We start from the raw sequence: 24,095 nt of genomic DNA on the forward strand, positions 1-24,095 counted from the left end.
AAGGCCTAACATAACAAAATTGGGCTGACTGTAGGCACTTTTAAATTGGTTCCAGGGTAACACGGCCAGCAGTGGCCTGGTCAGTGTAGTAGTTGTAGAAAGAAGGGACCGCAAACAGGCTTCGAAGGCCTAACATAACAAAAATGTCAAAACAATGGTATTGTCAGTGCCAGGCATTGAAGGATGTCAGCGCCTAGACTACACATTGGTGAAGCTGTGAGAGATAATTTTGCTAGTGGTAGAGCACTGTTTGAGCTGGGGGGGGGGAACTGGCTTGTGGCCGGCGGTACAGGCACAGGGCCCCTCATATTACAACGGTGTGTCTGACGTTGGGTGCGCACCACCACCGCCAGAGACACTTTATTGTACTATGAGGGACCCAGTGGCAGTGCCGTCGACCAAAAGCGGCCACACCCACCTCTTCAGACAAACAGCACTCTCAAGGGTCCAAGCGCAAAGTGGCGATAGCACGGCCCCGTGTGGGGAGTTTGGCCATTTCGTGAGGTGGAAACATGTCGTATGCTGGACAATCAGGTGAAGAAAATTACGAGATTGGAAAAGTCATTCAGAATAGTCCACAGGCAAGACCTTTTCATAGGAAAGCTAGGTGTCAGCCGGGCAGGGTGGGGCAAAAGATTTTGAAATCCAGTTGTGGTTCATTTTAATGAAGGTTAGATCATCTACATTTTGGGTAGCCAGACGAGTCCTTTTTTCTGTTAGTATTGAACCTGCAGCACTGAATACTCTTTCTGATAGGACACTAGCTGCCGGGCAAGCAAGCTCCTGCAATGCATATTCTGCCAATTCTGGCCAGGTGTCTAATTTGGATGCCCAGTAATCAAATGGGAATGACGGTTGAGGGAGAACGTCGATAAGGGATGAAAAATAGTTTGTAACCATACTGGACAAATGTTGTCTCCTGTCACTTTGAATTGATGCTGCAGTACCTGTCCTGTCTGCGGTCATAGAAAAATCACTCCACAACCTGGTCAGAAAACCCCTCTGGCCAACGCCACTTCTGATTTCTGCCCCTCTAACACCTCTGGTCTGCTGGCCCCTGGAGCTCGTGTGAGAACGATCACGGGCGCTGTGTGCAGGGAATGCCAGAAGCAAACGGTCAACAAGAGTTGATTGTTTTGTTGCTAATATTAGTTCCAAGTTCTCATGTGGCATAATATTTTGCAATTTGCCTTTATAGCGAGGATCAAGGAGGCAGGCCAACCAGTAATCGTCATCGTTCATCATTTTTGTAATGCGTGTGTCCCTTTTGAGGATACGCAAGGCATAATCCGCCATGTGGGCCAAAGTTCCCGTTGTCAAATCTGCGGTTGTGCTTGGTTGAGGGGCAGTTGCAGGCAAATCTACGTCACTTGTGTCCCTCAAAAAACCAGAACCCGGCCTTGCCACGCCACCAATTTCCCGTGCCCCCGGGAAAGCTTCCTCATTAAAAATATACTCATCCCCATCATCCTCCTCATCCTCCACCTCCTCTTCGCCCGGTACCTCGTCATGTACACTGCCCTGACCAGACAATCGCTGACTGTCATCAAGGCTTTCCTCTTCCTCTGGTGCAGACGCCTGATCCTTTATGTGCGTCAAACTTTGCATCAGCAGACGCATTAGGGGGATGCTCATGCTTATTATGGCGTTGTCTGCACTAACCAGCCGTGTGCATTCCTCAAAACACTGAAGGACTTGACACATGTCTTGAATCTTCGACCACTGCACACCTGACAACTCCATGTCTGCCATCCTACTGCCTGCCCGTGTATGTGTATCCTCCCACAAAAACATAACAGCCCGCCTCTGTTCGCACAGTCTCTGAAGCATGTGCAGTGTTGAGTTCCACCTTGTTGCAACGTCTATGATTAGGCGATGCTGGGGAAGGTTCAAAGAACGCTGATAGGTCTGCATACGGCTGGAGTGTACAGGCGAACGGCGGATATGTGCGCAAAGTCCACGCACTTTGAGGAGCAGGTCGGATAACCCCGGATAACTTTTCAGGAAGCACTGCACCACCAGGTTTAAGGTGTGAGCCAGGCAAGGAATGTGTTTCAGTTGGGAAAGGGAGATGGCAGCCATGAAATTCCTTCCGTTATCACTCACTACCTTGCCTGCCTCAAGATCTACAGTGCCCAGCCACGACTGCGTTTCTTGCTGCAAGAACTCGGACAGAACTTCCGCGGTGTGTCTATTGTCGCCCAAACACTTCATAGCCAATACAGCCTGCTGACGTATGCCAGTAGCTGCCCCATAATGGGAGACCTGGTGTGCAACAGTGGCAGGTGCGGATGGAGTGTTTGTGCGACTGCGGTCTGTGGACGAGCTCTTGCTTCTGCAGGAGGACGAGGAGGAGGAGGAGGAGGAGGGGGTGCGAACGGCTACAGACAACTGTTTACTAGACCGTGGGCTAGGCAGAACTGTCCCAAACTTGCTGTCCCCTGTGGACCCTGAATCCACCACATTTACCCAGTGTGCCGTGATGGACACGTAACGTCCCTGGCCATGCCTACTGGTCCATGCATCTGTTGTCAGGTGCACCTTTGTGCTCACAGATTGCCTGAGTGCATGGACGATGCGCTCTTTAACATGCTGGTGGAGGGCTGGGATGGCTTTTCTGGAAAAAAAGTGTCGACTGGGTAGCTCGTAGCGTGGTACAGCGTAGTCCATCAGGTCTTTGAAAGCTTCGCTTTCAACTAACCGGTAGGGCATCATCTCTAACGAGATTAGTCTAGCTATGTGGGCGTTCAAACCCTGTGTACGCGGATGCGAGGCTAAGTACTTCCTTTTTCTAACCATAGTCTCATGTAGGGTGAGCTGGACTGGAGAGATGGAGATCGTGGAACTAGCGGGGGTGCCGGTGGACATGGCAGACTGAGAGACGGTGGGAGATGGTATTGTTGCCGCCGGTGCCCTAGATGCAGTGTTTCCTACTACGAAACTGGTGATTCCCTGACCCTGACTGCTTTGGCCTGGCAAAGATACCTGCACAGATACAGCAGGTGGTGCGCTAAATGGTGGTCCTACACTGCCGGAAGGGATGTTGCGTTGATGACTAGCTTCATTGGCCGAGGGTGCAACAACCTTAAGGGACGTTTGGTAGTTAGTCCAAGCTTTCAAATGCATGGTGGTTAAATGTCTATGCATGCAACTAGTATTGAGACTTTTCAGATTCTGACCTCTGCTTAAGGAAGTAGAACATTTTTGACAGATGACTTTGCGCTGATCAATTGGATGTTGTTTAAAAAAATGCCAGACTGCACTCTTTCTAGCATCGGATACCTTTTCAGGCATTGCAGACTGAGCTTTAACCGGATGGCCACGCTGTCCTCCACCAGGTTTTGGCTTTGCCACGCGTTTTGGGCAAGATAAGGGCCCGGCAGATGGAACCTGTGGCGATGTTGATGCCTGCTGCGGCCCCTCCTCCTCCTCTGCTTCAGAACTGCTGCCGCCTGCACCCTGTTCCCCCAATGGCTGCCAATCGGGGTCAAGAACTGGGTCATCTAATAACTCTTCTTGTACCTCCTGCGCAACTTCGTCTGTGTCACCGTGTCGTTCGGTGGTATAGCGTTCGTGATGGGGCAACATAGTCTCATCAGGGTCTGATTCTTGATCAGCACCCTGCGAGGGCAATGTTGTGGTCTGAGTCAAAGGACCAGCATAGTAGTCTGGCTGTGGCTGTGCGTCAGTGCACTCCATGTCAGATTCAATTTGTAATGGGCATGGACTGTTAACTGCTTCACTTTCTAAGCCAGGGACGGTATGTGTAAAGAGCTCCATGGAGTAACCCGTTGTGTCGCCTGCTGCATTCTTCTCTGTTGTTGTTTTTGCTGAAGAGGACAAGGAAGTGACTTGTCCCTGACCGTGAACATCCACTAACGACGCGCTGCTTTTACTTTTACCAGTTTCACGAGAGGAGGCAAAAGAGCTAGAGGCTGAGTCAGCAAGATAAGCCAAAACTTGCTCTTGCTGCTCCGGCTTTAAAAGCGGTTTTCCTAATCCCAGAAAAGGGAGCGTTCGAGGCCTTGTGTAGCCGGACGACGAACCTGGCTCCACAGCTCCAGACTTAGGTGCAATATTTTTTTCCCCACGACCACCTGATGCTCCACCACTACCACTACCCTCATTACCAGCTGACAATGAACGCCCCCGGCCACGACCTCTTCCACTAGACTTCCTCATTGTTTTAAAAACGTAACCAAACTAACGTTATTTGTTGCAGTCACACAACTTACACGGTGAGCTATAACTTCAGTATGATTTAGCTACCCCTTTACAGGTTGGTGAGACCACAGCGAAAATCAGGCCCAATGTTACACACTCTTTTTTTGGTGGCTGCAAATTAGAGAGATGCCCCACACGCAGGACTGTCACTGAAGCACAAATGTTAATATTAATGTCACACTATTATTTTTTTTTTATTTTTATTTTTTTCAGGAACACTTTAGAAACCCCCCCAAAAAAAAAAAATTGATTTTTGCAGGGAGAATTTAGAAAACAAATGTAACAAACTATATGCTTTCTATGGGCCACTGAGTGAGAGATGACGCACACAGGAATCAGGAGTGGCACACAAGCCCAGAGGCCAATATTTTTCTACCAATGATTGATGGAGTTATTTTCTCTGGTAGATTTTGGAACCCAAATCAAGGAAAAAAAATATAGGCTTTCTATGGACCACAATTGGAGAGAGAGAGAGAGAGAGAGAGAGAGAGATGGCACACCCAGGGGTCAAGACTGGCACACAAGCAGAAAGGCCAATATTAATCTCCCACTGTTTTTTTTTTTTTTTTTTTTTTTTTCAGGGAGACTTTAGAAAAAAAAATAATAAAAAAAATATGATTTTATCAGGAAGAATTTTTAAACCAAATAAAATAAAATGATTTTTTCATGGAGAATTTATAAAACAAATAAAACCAAAAATAGGCGTTCTATGGCCCACTGACTGAGAGATGACGCACCCAGGAGTCAAGACTGGCACACAAGCAGAAAGGCCAATATTAATCTCCCACTGTTTTTTTTTTTTTTTTTTTCAGGGAGACTTTAGAAAAAAAAATAATAAAAAAAATATGATTTTATCAGGAAGAATTTAGAAACCAAATAAAATAAAATGATTTTTTCAGGGAGAATTTATAAAACAAATAAAACCAAAAATAGGCGTTCTATGGCCCACTGACTGAGAGATGACGCACCCAGGAGTCAAGACTGGCACACAAGCAGAAAGGCCAATATTAATCTCCCACTGTTTTTTTTTTTTTTTTTTTCAGGGAGACTTTAGAAAAAAAAATAATAAAAAAAATATGATTTTATCAGGAAGAATTTAGAAACCAAATAAAATAAAATGATTTTTTCAGGGAGAATTTATAAAACAAATAAAACCAAAAATAGGCGTTCTATGGCCCACTGACTGAGAGATGACGCACCCAGGAGTCAAGACTGGCACACAAGCAGAAAGGCCAATATTAATCTCCCACTGTTTTTTTTTTTTTTTTTTTCAGGGAGACTTTAGAAAAAAAAATAATAAAAAAAGTATGATTTTATCAGGAAGAATTTAGAAACCAAATAAAATAAAATGATTTTTTCAGGGAGAATTTATAAAACAAATAAAACCAAAAATAGGCGTTCTATGGCCCACTGACTGAGAGATGACGCACACAGGAATCAGGAGTGGCACACAAGCCCAGAGGCCAATATTTTTCTACCAATGATTGATGGAGTTATTTTCTCTGGTAGATTTTGGAACCCAAATCAAGGAAAAAAAATATAGGCTTTCTATGGACCACAATTGGAGAGAGAGAGAGAGAGAGAGAGAGAGAGAGAGAGAGATGGCACACCCAGGAGTCAAGACTGGCACACAAGCAGAAAGGCCAATATTAATCTCCCACTGTTTTTTTTGGTTGTTTTTTTTTTTTTTTTTTCAGGGAGACTTTAGAAAAAAAAATAATAAAAAAAATATGATTTTATCAGGAAGAATTTAGAAACCAAATAAAATAAAATGATTTTTTCAGGGAGAATTTAGAAAACAAATAAAACCAAAAATAGGCGTTCTATGGCCCACTGACTAAGAGAGAGAGAGAGAGATGGAACGCTTAGTACTGGCACACAAGCCCAAAGGGCAATATTAATCTCCCTTTTTTTTTCCAGGGAGAATTTCTAAACCCCCCCAAAAAAAAAAAATAGGCTTTCTATGGCCCACTATTTGTGAGAGAGATGGGACGCTCAGGACTGGCACAGATGGCACGCTCAGGACTGGCACAGAAGCCCAGAGGCCAATATTAATCTCCCTTTTTTTCTGGGAGAATTTATAAAACCAAAAAAATATTTAAATAGGCTTTCTATGGCCCACTATTTGTGAGAGAGATGGCACGCTCAGGACTGGCACAGATGGCACGCTCACAACTGGCACACAAGCCCAGAGGCCAATATTAATCTCCCTTTTTTCAGGGAAAATTTATAAAACCAAAAAAAAAATTAAATAGGCTTTCTATGGCCCACTATTTGTGAGAGAGATGGCACGCTCAGGACTGGCACAGATGGCACGCTCACAACTGGCACACAAGCCCAGAGGCCAATATTAATCTCCCTTTTTTCAGGGAAAATTTATAAAACCAAAAAAAAAATTAAATAGGCTTTCTATGGCCCACTATTTGTGAGAGAGATGGCACGCTCAGGACTGGCACAGATGGCACGCTCACAACTGGCACACAAGCCCAGAGGCCAATATTAATCTCCCTTTTTTCAGGGAAAATTTATAAAACCAAAAAAAAAATTAAATAGGCTTTCTATGGCCCACTATTTGTGAGAGAGATGGCACGCTCAGGACTGGCACAGATGGCACGCTCACAACTGGCACACAAGCCCAGAGGCCAATATTAATCTCCCTTTTTTTCAGGGAGAATTTATAAAACCAAAAAAAAAATTAAATAGGCTTTCTATGGCCCACTATTTGTGAGAGAGATGGCACGCTCAGGGCTGGCACAGATGGCACGCTCAGGACTGGCACACAAGCCCAGAGGCCAATATTAATCTCCCTTTTTTTCAGGGAGAATTTATAAAACCCCAAAAAAAATAAAATAGGCTTTCTATGGCCCACTATTTGTGAGAGAGATGGCACACTCAGGACTGGCACACAAGCCCAAAGGCCAATATTAATCTCCCACTGTATTTTTATCAGGGAGAATTTATACACCCCACAAAAAAAAATACAGAAAAATGAAAAGGCTTTCTATGGCCCACTATGTGAGAGAGATGGCACACACAGGGATGGCACTCTAGCAGAAATGCCAAATTGCCAATCTTAATCTCCCACCAAAAAAAAAAAAAAAAAAAAAAACAGGGAATGTCCTACAATTACTATCTCCCTGCCTGCAGTAATCTCAGCCAGGTATGGCAGGCAGCTACTATCTCCCTGCCTGCAGTAATCTCAGCCAGGTATGGCAGGCAGCAATAAGGAGTGGACTGATGCACAAATGAAATAAAAAGTGTGGACAAACAAAAAAGATAGCTGTGCAGAAAGGAAGGAACAAGAGGATTTGTGCTTTGAAAAAAGCAGTTGGTTTGCACAGCGGCGTACACACAGCAATGCAGCTATCAGGGAGCCTTCTAGGGCAGCCCAATGAGCTACAGCGCTGAGGGGAAAAAAAAAAAAAAAAAACTTCCACTGTCCCTGCACACCGAGGGTGGTGTTGGACAGTGCAAATCGCTGCAGCACAAGCGGTTTTGTGGTTAATGGACCCTGCCTAACGCTATCCCTGCTTCTGACAAAGCGGCAGCAACCTCTCCCTAAGCTCAGATCAGCAGCAGTAAGATGGCGGTCGGCGGGAACGCCTCTTTATAGCCCCTGTGACGTTGCAGACAGCAAGCCAATCACTGCAATGCCCTTCTCTAAGATGGTGGGGACCAGGACCTATGTCATCACGCTGCCCACACTCTGCGTTTACCTTCATTGGCTGAGAAATGGCGCTTTTCGCGTCATTGAAACGCGACTTTGGCGCGAAAGTCGCGTACCGCATGGCCGACCCCGCACAGGGGTCGGATCGGGTTTCATGAAACCCCGACTTAGCCAAAAGTCGGCGACTTTTGAAAATGTTCGACCCGTTTCGCTCAACCCTACTGGACACACGTGACCATGCGTATGACTCCCGTTCATCAGGAGGTGATTCGCTTCCTGGTACTGTATAATTTACATGATGTCTTAGTGCTTGGTCTGCCATTGTTACAAACTCATAACCCAGTCTTGGACTGGAAAACGATGTCTGTGTTAAGCTGGGGATGTCAGGGGGTTCATGATGATGCACCTCCGATTTCTATCGCTTCATCTACTCCTTCTGAAGTTCCTGTATTTTTGTCTGATTATCGGGAGGTTTTTGAGGAGCCTAAGCTCAGTTCGCTTCCTCCTCACAGGGATTGCGATTGTGCTATAGATTTGATTCCTGGCAGTATATTTCCTAAAGGACGTTTGTTCAATCTGTCAGTGCCAGAGCATAATGCTATGCGGGATTATGTTAAGGAGTCCTTGGAAAAGGGACATATCCGTCCATCTTCGTCCCCTTTGGGAGCAGGTTTTTTTTTTCGTGGCCAAAAAAGATGGTTCCTTGAGGCCTTGTATAGATTACCGTCTTTTGAATAAGATTACAGTCAAATATCAGTATCCTTTGCCATTGTTGACTGATTTGTTCGCTCGCATTAAGGGGGCTAAATGGTTCACTAAGATTGATCTTCGGGGTGCGTATAATCTTGTGCGGATAAAGCAGGGTGATGAGTGGAAAACCGCATTTAATACGCCTGAGGGCCATTTTGACTATTTGGTGATGCCTTTTGGACTTTCTAATGCTCCTTCTGTCTTCCAGTCCTTTATGCACGATATTTTCCGTGAATATCTGGATAAATTTATGATTGTGTATTTGGATGATGTTTTGGTTTTTTCTGATGACTGGGAGTCCCATGTTCAGCAGGTCAGGAAGGTGTTTCAGGTCCTGCGGGCCAATTCTTTGTTTGTAAAAGGTTCAAAGTGTCTCTTTGGAGTCCAGAAGATCTCTTTTTTGGGGTATATTTTTTCCCCTTCTACTATTGAGATGGATCCCGTCAAGGTTCAGGCTATTTGTGACTGGACGCAGCCTACATCTCTTAAGAGTCTACAGAAGTTCTTGGGCTTTGCTAATTTTTATCGTCGTTTCATAACTAATTTTTCTAGTGTTGTTAAGCCTTTGACGGATTTGACTAAAAAGGGTGCTGATGTTGCTGATTGGTCTCCTGCGGCTGTGGAGGCCTTTCAGGAACTTAAGCGCCGGTTTTCTTCTGCTCCTGTGTTGCGTCAGCCAGATGTTTCGCTTCCTTTTCAGGTTGAGGTTGATGCTTCCGAGATTGGAGCGGGGGCGGTTTTGTCGCAGAGAAGCTCCGATTGCTCAGTGATGAAGCCATGTGCGTTCTTTTCTAGAAAGTTTTCGCCCACTGAGCGGAATTATGATGTTGGTAATCGGGAGCTTTTGGCCATGAAGTGGGCATTTGAGGAGTGGCGTCATTGGCTTGAGGGTGCTAGACATCGTGTGGTGGTCTTGACTGATCACAAAAATCTGATTTACCTTGAGTCTGCCAAGCGTCTGAATCCTAGACAGGCTCGTTGGTCACTGTTTTTCTCCCGTTTCAATTTTGTGGTTTCATACCTGCCAGGTTCAAAGAATGTGAAGGCGGATGCTCTTTCTAGGAGTTTTGTGCCTGACTCCCCTGGAAATTCTGAGCCCACTGGTATCCTTAGGGATGGGGTGATTTTGTCCGCTGTCTCCCCAGACTTGCGACATGCTTTGCAGGAGTTTCAGGCGGATAAACCTGATCGTTGTCTGCCTGAAAGACTGTTTGTTCCGGATAATTGGACCAGTAGAGTCATCTCCGAGGTCCATTCTTCTGCGTTGGCAGGTCATCCTGGAATATTTGGTACTAGAGACTTGGTGGCCAGGTCTTTTTGGTGGCCTTCCTTGTCGAGGGATGTGCGTTCTTTTGTGCAGTCTTGTGAAGTTTGCGCTCGGGCTAAGCCTTGCTGTTCTCGGGCCAGTGGATTGTTGTCACCTTTGCCTATCCCGAAGAGGCCTTGGACGCACATTTCCATGGACTTTATTTCGGATCTCCCTGTCTCTCAAAAAATGTCCATCATCTGGGTTGTGTGTGACCGCTTTTCTAAGATGGTTCATCTGGTACCCTTGCCTAAGTTACCTTCCTCCTCTGAGTTGGTCCCTCTGTTTTTTCAGAACGTGGTTCGTTTGCATGGGATTCCGGAGAACATCGTTTCTGACAGGGGATCCCAGTTTGTGTCTAGATTTTGGCGTACGTTCTGTGCTAAGATGGGCATTGATTTGTCCTTTTCGTCTGCATTCCATCCTCAGACGAATGGCCAGACGGAACGAACTAATCAGACCTTGGAAACTTATTTAAGGTGTTTTGTTTCTGCTGATCAGGATGACTGGGTTACCTTTTTGCCGCTTGCCGAATTTGCCCTTAATAATCGGGCTAGTTCTGCTACCTTGGTTTCTCCTTTCTTTTGTAATTCGGGGTTTCATCCTCGTTTTTCCTCTGGTCAGGTGGAGCCTTCTGATTGTCCTGGAGTGGACATGGTGGTGGATAGGTTGCATCAGATTTGGAGTCATGTGGTGGACAATTTGAAGTTGTCCCTGGAGAGGGCTCAGCAGTTTGCTAATCGCCGTCGCCGCGTGGGTCCTCGACTTCGTGTTGGGGACTTGGTGTGGTTGTCTTCTCGTTTTGTTCCTATGAAGGTCTCTTCTCCTAAGTTCAAGCCTCGGTTCATCGGTCCCTATAGGATCTTGGAAATTCTTAACCCTGTGTCGTTTCGTTTGGATCTCCCGGCATCGTTTGCAATTCATAATGTGTTCCATCGGTCGTTGTTGCGGAGGTATGAGGTACCTGTTGTTCCTTCGCTTGAACCTCCTGCTCCGGTGCTGGTGGAGGGAGAATTGGAGTATGTTGTGGAGAAGATCTTGGATTCTCGTGTTTCCAGACGGAAACTCCAATATTTGGTCAAGTGGAAGGGTTATGGTCAGGAGGATAATTCTTGGGTGGTTGCCTCTGATGTTCATGCTGCTGATTTGGTTCGTGCATTTCATAGGGCTTATCCTGGTCGCCCTGGTGGTTCTCGTGAGGGTTCGGTGACCCCTCCTCAAGGGGGGGGTACTGTTGTGGATTCTGTTTTTGGGCTCCCTCTGGTGGTTACTGATGGTACTGGGTGACTTGTGTTTTCTGCGGTCTCTGGTGTCCACCTGTTCTATCAGGATATGGGAGTTTCCTATTTAACCTGGCTTTCTTGTCATTTCCTCGCCGGCTATCAATGTAATCAGTGTGTCTTGTTACCTCTGCTTCCCGCTTCTGTAAATCTTCAGGACAAGCTAAGTTTTTGATTTTCCTGTTCCACGTTTTGCTTAATTTTTGTCTTAGTCCAGCTTGCAGATATGTGATTCCTTTTTGCTGGTTGCTCTAGTGGGCTGATATTACTCCTCATGTTCCATGAGTTGGCACATGAGTTCAAGTAATTTCAGGATGGTTTTTTGTAGGGTTTTTCGCTGACCGCGCAGTTCACTTTTGTATCCTTTGCTATCTAGCTTTAGCGGGCCTCATTTTGCTGAATCTGTTTTCATAACTACGTATGTGCTTTCCTCTCATTTCACCGTCATTACATGTGGGGGGCTGCTATTTCTGTGGGGTGTTCTCTGGAGGCAAGAGAGGTCTGTGTTTCTTCTAAAAGGGAAGTTAGTCCTTCGGCTGGAGCGAGACGTCTAGGATCATCGTAGGCACGTTCCCCGGCTACAGCTAGTTGTGTGTTTAGGTTCAGGATCGCGGTCAGCTTAGTTTCCATCACCCTAGAGCTTGTTTTGTTTTTTGTGCTTGTCCTTTTGTGATCCCCTGCCATTGGGATCATGACAGGTGAGTATGTGGTGTTCTTTTTTTCATGTGTATGGGATGTTTGAGTGGGCATGGGGAGGCTATGGGGTGTCTTTTTGCACAAGGGGAGGCTATGGGGGCCTCATCTAGGAAATAGGAAGGCTAAGGATGCCTCATCCAGGACATGGGGAGGCTATGAGGGCTTCATCCAGGACATAGGGAGGCTATGGAGACCTCATCCAGGACATGGAGAGGCTATGAGGGCTTCATCCAGGACATGGGAAGGCTATGGGGTCTCATGCAGTATATGGAGAGACTATGGGGAACTCATGCGAGGCTGTGTGGGGCTCATGCTGCTTATGGGAGAGGCTGTTTTGGGATCATGTTACATATGGAAAAAGCTGTGTGGGGCTCATGCTGCATATGGGGGAAGCTGTTTAGGGCTCATGCTGCATATAGCAGAGGCTGTGTCGGGCCCATGCTATATATGGGGAGGTTGTATGGGGCTCATGCTCTATATGGGGAGGATGGGTGGAGCTCATGCTGTATATGGGGAGGATGGGTGGAGCTCATGCTGTATATGAGCAGGCTCTGTGGTGCTAATGTATATGAGGAGGCTGTGTGGGGGCTCTTACAGTATATAAGGGGCTGTGGGGGGCTCATGCTGCATTTAGGGAGGTTGTGAGGGGGCTCTTACAGTATAAAAGGGGCTGTGGGGGCTCATATAATATACAGAAAGGGCTTTACTTGGGTTCAAATGATATATGGGGGGATGTCAGCATGCTTAATTCTGTTCAATATTAAGTGATACAATTAATATTAATAAAATTGTCAATAATGTAATAATTATACTATATTGATATTAATATTGAGCAGAATTGATTTCAGCCTATTGGTTCGGCCCACCACAACAGTCAAGGTCTCTCATGTGGCCTCTTGGAAAAATTAATTACCCACCCATGTTCTACAGTGTGGTCACATTGACAGCAAGTTCAATGACTCTGAGCGGCTTGTTCTGTCAACTTGGGCACAGCCGCCGGGCTGTTATTGACAAGGCATTACTGCTGCAGACAATAACAGACAATGTCTCAGCAATGGACACAGGGAGGGTGAGCAAAGAACATCTTTTTGATTAAAGCAAACCAAATAAGGAACAGGGGTTTCCCAAAAGCCCAGTTTAGTACATCAATTGCATTATCATGAATACTACTTATGTGAGCAGCATCCTATCATGTAAATATAAACCACTCATATTCTATGTCCATCTACTGTGTAACATAAAAAAATACTCAATAGTAACTAATATCCTTTTAAAAAAAACAAAAAAAAACAATATCCCAATGTCACCCGTGGTTCTTGAATCCCAGAAGTTCTACTGTGAACTGTATCATTTTGTCACAACTTTGGGAGGCAGAACGGGTCCTTTCCTCCTTGAGTGTCATTTACTTGTATGAAGGGGCCGACTTCCTGCCACAATTCTTAAGCTAAGCCAGTCCCCTTCTCTTCATAACTGCCTCCATGTAATCTGTAATGGAGAAGGACCTGTAATGGAGACACTAATGCACTAATCCAAGACAACCAGCACATTTGTATACAGTATGTGACCAACACCTATGGAGGAGGCGGAAGCTTCGGGCCACCTTAGAGTATGACAATGTCATTATACAGAGGAACCTCTAAACTTCCAGAATTATGTGACTCTTGTAAAACCTATGAATGTTTTTTTACGTCTTTTAAGGATTTTAATGCGTGCAAATATTTTTACAGAATTGATTTTGGATGGCTGTGCTACATTTATTTTTACAAATATATGGTGAGTAAATGAGGCAGAAACAAAGTAAAATAACTTGAAAAGGGCAAGCATCTCAGAATTTAGCCTGTACAAGCAGAAATCAATACCCTTCATGTATAAGTTTCTTGCAAATTCTCACGTCCAGTTTTACACAGTGTCACTCAATAGTTTTTCCTAAGGCAAGAATTAAATAACTTTCAATTTAGCTTGTATTGATTTTTGGTTCTGTATATAGAACAAGTTTAAGACAGGGTCTATAAATGTTCTTGGCCTGACTATTTGCAGACTGGTAGACTCCCACCTCTATAATTTGACATTTCATCACAATCCTTGCTCCTCCAGATTGCTCTCATATGAAGTTATACTCAATTAATAAGAACTGTCACTAAGTTATAAGGTTCATGATCAAGTATGGACGAGCACTATTACAGGGCAACATAATGTTTAGGGAGGCGCCCACCAGGGCCGTGAGGTACTCGGAACCGGGTCGGACAGTTCTGTGGGGAAGTCACGTGGCCGAGACCCGACTCCGTGGCCCTGGGCGTGCAATAAAAATGTAAAGGTGAAAATTATATGGGATTGATTCGTGACGCCACCCGTGGTGTTCGGCAAGGGATGGCCGACGCTGCTGTTCAGGTTCACTGGGGCCGATGATGACGCAGCAAAGATGTTTCAGCTCTTCATGGGAGCGGGGCCCCAGGGCAGATATAGGCTTAATGATGGTAACTATTGTAGTACTGGGCAGGTGATGCAGTAAATAATTCTGATGACACAGTGTGGTGCAGTCTTCACACTTTACTCACAGTTATTAGGTTACAGTCTCCAGCCGGGTGCTGTGTCCTCCGGATCGGTGGTCCAGCCAGCTCTCAGGTAGATTGGGTGCACTTTTTCAGGACCCTCTTCTTGTGTACCTTTCCAGGTCATCTCTCTGCACTGGCTCACACCCTCCTGCCCTGAGCCTTACACAGTGTTCCAAGCCAGCAGCCTCAGGTCCTGTCGGGCGACATCCTCCTGGTCCCCTTGACCCTATCTGGCTGCCTTTTCAATGATTGTGTGTAGATTTGGCTGTCGCACATACAGATGCTACAGCATCCAGTTCGCTAGCTGAGTCCTACAGTCTCTCCACTAGTCTGGGGCCGGTCCTTACTGCGACCTGGTCCTTCCACCCGACAATGGTTGGCATGGATTCAGGTGCCACGGGTGGATTCTTCACTTCCCTGGCCCCTAGGACCCCTTCTCTCTCCTCTACTCTCCTCTGACTGATTCCTCACTGACTAACTTCTCACTGACTAACTCCTCCTCACTCTCGTTTCCATGACAACACTACACTCCCAACTGACACTCTACCTCTTCCTCCACCCACACCCTCTACCTAGTTCTCCCTACAGCCTGAGATGGGGCCCTCCCTAAATAGGGTCTACTCAGATCCCCTGGCCTGGAGTGGTGTGGTGTTGGATGCTAGTGCCCGGGTACCGGGTAGTGCCCCCTCCTTGCCTGAGAGTGGGGTACCACACCTCTGGGTGAGGTGCAGTATCTCTGTGGTGACTGGACCATCAAGGGGAACCACATTTAGGCTTCACTTAGAAATCCTACTATGTGGTGTCTAGTTTTTGTGAAAGTCTGTTATGCATACATTGCTTTATATCTTCTCCATTGTTAACCCCTTCAAGACAAGGCAATTTTTTGTTTTTGCGCTTTTTTTTTCTCATCTTATTCCAAGAACTAAAACTTGAAATAGTCGTGTAAAAGCTTGTTTTTTGTAGGGATAGTTGTAATTTTGAATGACACCATCCATATTACCATGTCATATACTGGAAAGCAGGAAAACAATTCCAAGTGTTGCGAAATAGCAAAAAAAAGTAATGGCGGTCATGGCAACCCATCGGCGCCACTCGATCATGTCACTGGAGCGCCAATGGGCTCATAGAATGGTGCTCCCCCACTGCTGTAGTGATGTTAGTGCTGCTATCACAGTGGGCTTTAACAGGTTAGAGGCAGATGATGGCTGGTTCTCTCAGCCATCATCTGCTGGCAAAGATGTGGCTCGACTTGCAATTCTGCATCAAAGTCAGGGAGTCGACATATAACATGTCATATATCGGTAAGGGATTAACTTGTCTCTTGTAGATTTGTGTATTTACTGTTATTAAATAGTCATATGCTTCATTGAAGAAAAATTAATAGTTTTTTTTAACAAGATTCATGTATCGTTTAGTATCATCATGGCAATGTGCACTTATTATTATTCTATTTTATTCTTTTATTTTCTCTTTTGCTTCTTTGAACTATGACAAATGTACAATTATGACATGGGGGTGTCAAGAAAGTAACAGTAATAAAAAAAAAAGGGTGGGACATTTATATGGATACACCTAATTAATATGGGAATGATTGGTGATATCAACTTTCTGTTTGCGGCATATTAGTATATAGGAGGGGGAAAACTTTTCAAGATGAGTGGTGACCATGGTGGCCATATTGAAGTCGGCCATTTTGGATCCACCTGACACCCATAATGTGGTGGTTCACCATCTTGGGTATCAGGTGCAAGCATTCCTACATGAACAGTTTCCTGGAAAGTAGACTGGTTGTCGTGGACCAGTTGAATGGCCTCCAAGGTGTCTCGATTTGACTTCCTTAGACTTTTATTTTTGGGGTCATCTGAAGGTAATTGTCTATGTTGTGAAGATACGAGATGTGCAGCATCTGAAGCAATGGATACTGGAAACCTGTGCTAGCATTTCTTCTGCGGTGTTGCTATCAGCGTGTCAAGAGTGGGAGAAGAGGGTTGCATTGACATTAGGCAGCACTTTGAACTCATTTTATAAGTGGTCATAAACTTGTAAATAACTCGTGAAAGAATAAAATTACTTTAAAATCATACACACCATCCTCTTTCCATTGAAAAAGATAAAGTTGGATCCAAAATGCCCAACTTCAAAATGGGCGCCATGGTCACCACTAGTGATAAGCGAATATACTCGTTACTCGAGATTTCCCGAGCATGCTTGAGTGTCATCCGAGTATTTTTTAGTGCTCAGAGTTTTAGCTTTTAGTGCCACAGCTGAATGATTTACATCTGTTAGCCAGCATAAGTACATGTGGGGGTTGCCTGGTTGCTCGAGCGTGCTCAGGAAATCTCGAGTAATGAGTATATTCGCTCATTACTAGTCACCACCCATCTTGAAAAATGTTCCCCCTCCCATATACTAATGTGCCACAAACAGGATATTTAGATGTATCCATATAAATGGCCCACCCTGTAGTAATACAATAGTAAAACAATCCTATCTAAAAGCTAGGAGTTTTTTCGTTAAAAAAGAAAGTTTTCAGTACAATGAAGGAGATTTAAATTGAAAACTACAGTTTCCAACAAGCACCCTCACTCGTAATTTACTACAGACTGAACTCAGTTAATGATTCATGATGATCACTTTTTTAGTGACGACATATTGCCCGTGACATGCAGGGGTTTGAGCTGAGAGAAACAATGCCACGAGGCTAAATTCCCATGATAAATATTTGGTGCATTTTTGATGTTGCAGATACAAAATGCATCAATTACTCATCGTGGGGACTTCACATGATATTGTGGGTTAAATTAGACGTAGTGATAATTATTGCATGTGTGGTAGAAAATCTCTTAAGTATATGGGACCTCTGATGACTTGCTGATAAATGTGATAATTTAACACATTTATAAGTATCATCATAAGAATGAGACTTTTTTAAATTATATTTGATTTGATGAAAATTATTACAATTTCATCAAATTAGGATATGCTACAAGAAAAGTTGGTGCAACTCAAATAAAAGTAGGCATCTTATGGCTGTAATGCCTACATAATTGCACATTAAACTTAAAGGGTTATTCCCACAATTGAATTGAAAGTTATCCCCCTAGTAGTAGGATAGGGGAAAACGTGCTAATCGGCAGACATCCTATCGCAGGGACCCGCAGCAATTCAAAGAATGGGGCATTAAGCTACTTTTACACTGCAGGATAATTGTGAACGAGCACTGTTAAAAACGCTAGTGTCATGAGTATTTTGCAGTGATCCCCAGATCAGCCATTAAGTGAGTAAAACTATCGTTCATCGGGTAAAATGATATTTTGTGCAGAACAAAAAAATCAATGTTCTCGGCAGCATATCATCTTGTGTAAACAGAATTTGCAGTACTTAAACTATTGCCACCTATGCATACTTAGTAATCAAGTGTAAATTTAGTTTACTTTGGTCTACCCATGTAAATCAGCATTTAAACAACCGCTGATCAGTGAAAGTTTACCGATTGGCGGTAGTATTGTGCCACTGGTTGGTCCATGTATGTCCATCCTTAGATTTTGAGACTATGGTTCAGTAAAGCCCTGTTTTGAATGGAATGGAAATGCAAATTCTTGACCTCTGTCCAATCTATTCTGTCTGGGACTGTTAGAAATGCAAATACTTGGCTTACTCCAGTAGACCGATAAACAATTAATGGAGTGGCGATTGATCATTCATACTTCCACTGCAGTCAAAAAGGGCCAATTCTCAGATTCAATATCCCTATTCTCGGGATTGTTGGAAACCCAGCAACCAGTAGTTGTCGGAATGCCCATTTACAAAAAAAGTGAATCATTTAGCCTTGTCCCAATGATGCATCTTTTTTCTTAAAATCTGACATACATAGACCAATTTTTAAAGGTGCAAATATGTTATCAAATTTAGTAAGGCCAAATCTGAAATGTGCACTAGGAAAATGGTGTGTGCTGCATTTATAAATCTGCCGCATTGCATTTCCAAAATGTATGTATAAATTGTATAGGATATCACACGCTAAGATAATTTTTAGGGCAGAAAAAAATTGATACATTTCCATTATTTATTTTAAGTTGAGTGTGAAATAGGGTTGTTTGAGAAAGTTAAAAAAGGTCTTGTCCATAGATTGTGTCTAGTATTGCATCCCTGCCTCAATAAAGCAAGCGTGGGTTTGTTTTTTAAGGGGAACAAAAATCCCTTGCTGTATTTGTAATTTCATTCCCTTTAATTTACATGACTCTCATTGACAATGATAACAAGTAACTGTGGTATATAAGGCGAACAGCAGAGAAAAAAGGCAAACTTTTAGTTTATATGACATCATATTGAATGAATCAACTGCATAACAATACTCACATTTATGAATGAAACAAAGTATATAGAAGAGAACAAATTGTTTCACTGTGTGCATTTTTGCCATGATGACCACAAAATAAACAATTTCATCCCTGCTGATGTAGTATTGGCGGAATAGAACACTAGTTTGGCTAAACAGGTTATTCTTTTATATATGATTCTGCCGCCAGTTGTGTGTTGGCCACTGAAGCCACGTAAAAAACAATTTTCATGACGGCTTGGCTGTGAGATTGGACGTCACACAATGGTGAAATTGGATTGCAATGAATTGTGGGGCACTAGGGCACCATATTGAATGAATAGATGTCAGGTTTGTATTTTCAGAGTAAATGTGTTATACTTTTTGAGAAAGTTGAAGCAGTAGTTGAAGTATTGAGTGAAAATACAGAGTATTAACTGCTGATTTAATCCCTGAGTTTGGAAAATTTGACTATGGATTCTTTAATAGAATGCATTTATGCCATTTGGTTTCAAACTCGGTTGTGTTCTTGTCCAAACATGCAAGTGTAATGAAACCATACAAATTGCATATGTAAAAGGAAAATGGATTTCCTAACCAATAGGAGTGGTGGCATATCGCTAGGATTGGACTAGAAAAAGACATACCTTTATACACAGATAAAGATATGGTCGGCCTGCTGACGCGTAAAAACGTGTTTTCATTTCAGAGATTTCTGGCGTATCATAATGTGCCAAAAATGTTTGACAGGTACTGCTTAGAGTAAAGAGAATTTTTTCAAAATTCAGTTCCGATTATGATCAGCTCCGAATATTGTTTTTGCAAGAAATGAATGAATATGTTTGGAACCGATCATAAAACATAAATTCGGCACAAATAGTGTACCAATATGGCAAATTCGGATTTGGCGACCGATTCCAAAAACATTTGCTCAACTCTAGTACTCGTCCTACTTCTGGGATGTTTAATTGCATTGATAATGGGCATTGCTGATATCAGAGAACATGAGTTTGAGACACTAATATACTAAGGTAATATAATATAGTATAATAGAAATTACAGCTTCTCCTCCATCAGTTTTTTAAGTCTCCCTTGTTTCTGTACAGATAGTTTGTTTGTAAAATGGCAATTGATTGAGGTTCATGTGACCAGAGTTGTTCACCAGCCTTCACCAATTAAAGCACTGCACTGTTTTTCAATTGGATGAGGCTGATAAACAGATCTGGTCACATGTTCCTCCTTCATCGGCCATTTTGAGAACAGAAGAGCTGTACAGTTTGAAAGGCAAACTTCAATAATTGGTGGAGGAGAACCTGCAATTAGGGATGAGGAGACCCGTGGAGGTCTGGGATTTGGTACTCAACCCAAACTTTATTGCAAAGTTCAGTTCAGATACAAGAACTTGAACCAAAACCTGAACCTTAATGAAAAAAATGGGGACCCTAACTTTTCAGCTGGAAAATTCTCTCTTTCTTTGCAACTTTGCAACGCACTTTCGGGAGAAGTCTGTGTTCGGTGTTTAGCACTAGACACTTAACTATCTGGTACGAACCCCAAACATTTAAGTTCAGGTTTGCCCATCTCTACCTGCAATACTTATTACTAATGACTAATTATTACTATTACTTATCTATATATATAATTGCCTAAGGGTTTTTCCGTCTGTCTGTCTGTCTGTCTGTCCTGGAAATCCCGGCTCTCGGCCTCGACCAATCAGAGACCGGCACAGCATCGACGTAGAAATCCCGCGTCTCTGATTGGTCGAGGCCGCCAGGCCTCGACCAATCAGCAACGGGCACAGCGACGATGATGTCATAAAGGACGTAGAAATCCCGCGTCTGATTGGTCGAGGCCACCAGGCCTCGACCAATCAGCAACGGGCACAGCGACGATGATGTCATAAAGGACGTAGACATCTCACGTTTCTGATTCAGCGACGGGCACAGTATCGACATAGATGTCATAATGGTTGCCATGGCGACGATGATGTCATAAAGGTTGCCTCGACCAATCAGCGACGGGCACAGTCTGCCGCGAATTCTGGAATCATCATTGTCCATATATTACAGGGACATGCATATTCTAGAATACCCGATGCGTTAGAATCGGGCCACAATCTAGTTACTATATAATAGTGTTATAATAAGTGCCAGAAAATCATGTCCTTAACACATGTGCTAATATAAAGATTTCGTGGTAAGCCTCTTTAAATAACCAATTACTGTTAAGCTCAAATAATAGGTGTTATCTGCTGTAATGAATGCATTGACGAATATTCCCAGATATCTTTATATTTATATTCTCTGTTTTTTTTGCAGGAGGCCCTTCGAGATGGGCATCAACTCATTGTGACTGCTGCTGTAAAAACACAAAAGGGGACAAGGAGGGTGAAAGTGGAACATCTTGCAATGAACTCTCCACATCAAGCTGTGACAGCCAATCAGAAGCCAGCTCTCCTCAAGAGACAGTCATCTGTGGTCCGGTGACCCGCCAGCCCAACATACAGACTTTAGATCGACCACCTAAGAAGGGACCAGTGCAGATTCTGCAGCAGTCTGAAATCCGACGGAAAAGTGACCTTTTACGAACTTTAACCACTGGGTCTAGAGAATCTAACACTATTAAAAAAAAAGTTGTGAAAGAAAAGCTTTCTATTGAAGAAGAGTTAGAAAGGTGTATTCAAGATTTTATGAAGATTAAAATACCAGAAAGATTTCCCGAGAGGAAATATTCCTGGCAATCAGATCTGTTACGAAAGTATCATCTATAGAAAGGAAAGGGGGTGGGTTATTATAAATCACAAATTTATGGTACATGAGACCTATTGTTCATTTGATAGAATGCCATGTCCACTAAAACTACTGCCTATATACATAAATCACCGATACCCCACTGCTGCTGACTGGACCTGTTGCCCCATCCACTATCCTCTACTAGCCTACTAGATCCAATCAGCAACACTGGCATTATCATTACTAGTTACAGGGTAATATTTTTCTTTTCTCCGTGGAAGCACAATGAATTAATTTAATGATATTTAAAATGGTTTCTTCAAACACTGACAGCACAAGCATAGGATTGGTGAACTTGTCCCTGGAATTTTTATTTTGTAATTATTTATTCATTTTTCTTGTTGTTGATTTTTTTTCTAAAAAATTCTGTTTTTTTTTTAAATTTCCTTTTTAAAAAAAGTTAATAGAAGACTGTCACTTAAAAAATGCATGTTTCCTTACTGGAGAATGGAGGTGGATGAATGAAATAGAAAAAAAATATATCATGATGGTTTACATTTAGTGACTATATTACTGCATAAATTCTTGGTCTTGTTATATCCTCGTTACTCTGCACTTTCTTTCAAGTTGAACGGCTGCTTTTTGTGGTCATATAATCTGTGGCTGCTTCATTATCTCTATTTTTGTAGGATTCTGAGACGTGTGGATGGTGTTTTATCACAGAGAAATAAAAGCCCTTTCCCTTATTTTAGTCTGCAAACATCCGTCATCTGTGTGGACTCCAAGTAGGGAAACATTCCTGTTCAAATGGACACTTGGCCTTGTCAACAAATAATTACTGACCAATGTTTGCAGAAATACAGGGCTTTTGTGGTGAAAAAATAATGTGTAAAAATCATAGATGTACAAGTGCATAATAAAGTCTTAAGTGCTCATTCACACAATAACTCTTGGTTTTTGCCCCATTTAAGACAAAGTTTGGTTGGAATAATTTTCGTTGCGGAAAAGGCCATTAGAAAATATGGGCAAGTTGTCAAAGTGATTTAATTTTATAATGCCTCTCACAGCTTACAACTGTCACATCTTTATAAAATTATTAAGATATTTATCATTATACGTTCATCTTTATATCTCATTTGTTTGCAAATCTTTGAACACATATGAGCACCTATTTTGCCATCTTGAAGATGGACTCTTACTGCTTTTGACGAGAGTTCTGTTGAGCGTATGAAATATTGCCTATTTTTCAACCAGCAAAAACAAACCCATATGCCATTCATATGTTATCAATATATCCTTTTTTTTTACATGCATTTGACATGCGATTTTATTTGCCAACTGTTAGAAAACTATATATGGTCGTGTAATTTTTTTTATGTTAAGAATTTATAATAGATCCATAAAAAACAGATGCCAAATGGATGTTGTCCATGCTACATCCATTTTTAAAATGCACCAATTGAGTTTAAAGGGTGGGTCATATCCAAAAACAGGATCATACTAATACATACTTCGATTTTTTTTTACAAGCAGACCATGGGTCTGTGTGTATAAACTCTCTATGTACTGTGCTTATGAAATCCATTTTACATTCGGTCAGCACTTGGAAGTAAGATACACTCATCTGAATGAGATCTTGAAATGAATTACTCATTAGGAAATAATATATTATTGTTTTTTAATCAAAATATATTTTTACTTATATATTTTGTACCTTCTATAGTGCAAAGTTTAAAGTTGTCAGCATATTGTGACAAAAAACATCAGTTTAATGCAGCTCACTGTAGACTGGGGAAAAAATAATACAACCTATCCCTTATCCCACTGCCCATTCCATCTCTAATATATTCAAAGTGCTCATTCTAAAACTTTATTTTTATGTGTTAACGCATATTAAATTTGCTAATTGTAAACTAAAAACCCAAGTTCAAAACCCTATGACCATTATTCGCATTTTCATTATTATTTGCGAATATACAGTAATAGGGTAGAGAGAGGCTTTTACACACAACTTAATGGCATGTTTTGCTTATAAGAAGTGGTCTTTGTGATTTTGGATCCTGACTAATTCCAGATTTGAGGGAGTGAGATACAGGTGCTTCTCACAAAATTAGAATATCATCAAAAGGTTAATTTGTTTCAGTTCTTCAATACAAAAAGTGAAACTCATATATTATATAGAGTCATTACCAACAGAGTGATCTATGTCAAGTGCTTATTTCTGTTATTGTTGATGACTATGGCTTACAGACAATGAAAACAGACAGACAGTAAATTAGAATAATTAACACCTTCCTAAGCATTTAAAAAGGTCCTTTAGTCTGTTTCAGTAAGCTTCACAATCACCGCAATCATGGGGAAGACTGTTGACTTGACAGATGTCAAGAAGGCAGTCAATGACACACTCCACAAGGAGGGTAAGCCACAAAAGGTCATTGCTAAAGAAGCTGGCTGTTCACAGAGTGCTGTATCCAAGCTTATTAATGGAAAGTTGAGTGGAAGGAAAAAATGTGGTAGAATAAGGTACACAAGCAACGGGGATAACCACAGTCTTGAAAGGATTGTTAAGA

At 42.7% G+C, this 24,095-nt stretch overlaps 1 protein-coding gene across 3 annotated transcripts in view; it reads left to right on the forward strand.

Moving 5' to 3' along the window:
* KCTD16 (potassium channel tetramerization domain containing 16) overlaps positions 1-22,467 on the forward strand; it is a 435,667-nt gene extending 413,200 nt beyond the window's left edge. For 2 of the 3 annotated variants that reach the window (XM_069764061.1, XM_069764060.1), the window contains one exon: positions 21,112-22,467. In XM_069764061.1, the coding sequence (XP_069620162.1) occupies positions 21,112-21,563 (452 nt within the window). In that variant the 3' untranslated portion in view covers positions 21,564-22,467. The remainder of the gene's footprint in view (positions 1-21,111) is intronic. The other variant, XM_069764062.1, reaches the window with a different exon arrangement.
* The last annotated feature ends 1,628 nt before the right edge of the window (positions 22,468-24,095 follow it).

The sequence above is a fragment of the Ranitomeya imitator genome, chromosome 4 (assembly GCF_032444005.1).
Source record: "Ranitomeya imitator isolate aRanImi1 chromosome 4, aRanImi1.pri, whole genome shotgun sequence".
Lineage (NCBI taxonomy): Eukaryota > Metazoa > Chordata > Amphibia > Anura > Dendrobatidae > Ranitomeya > Ranitomeya imitator.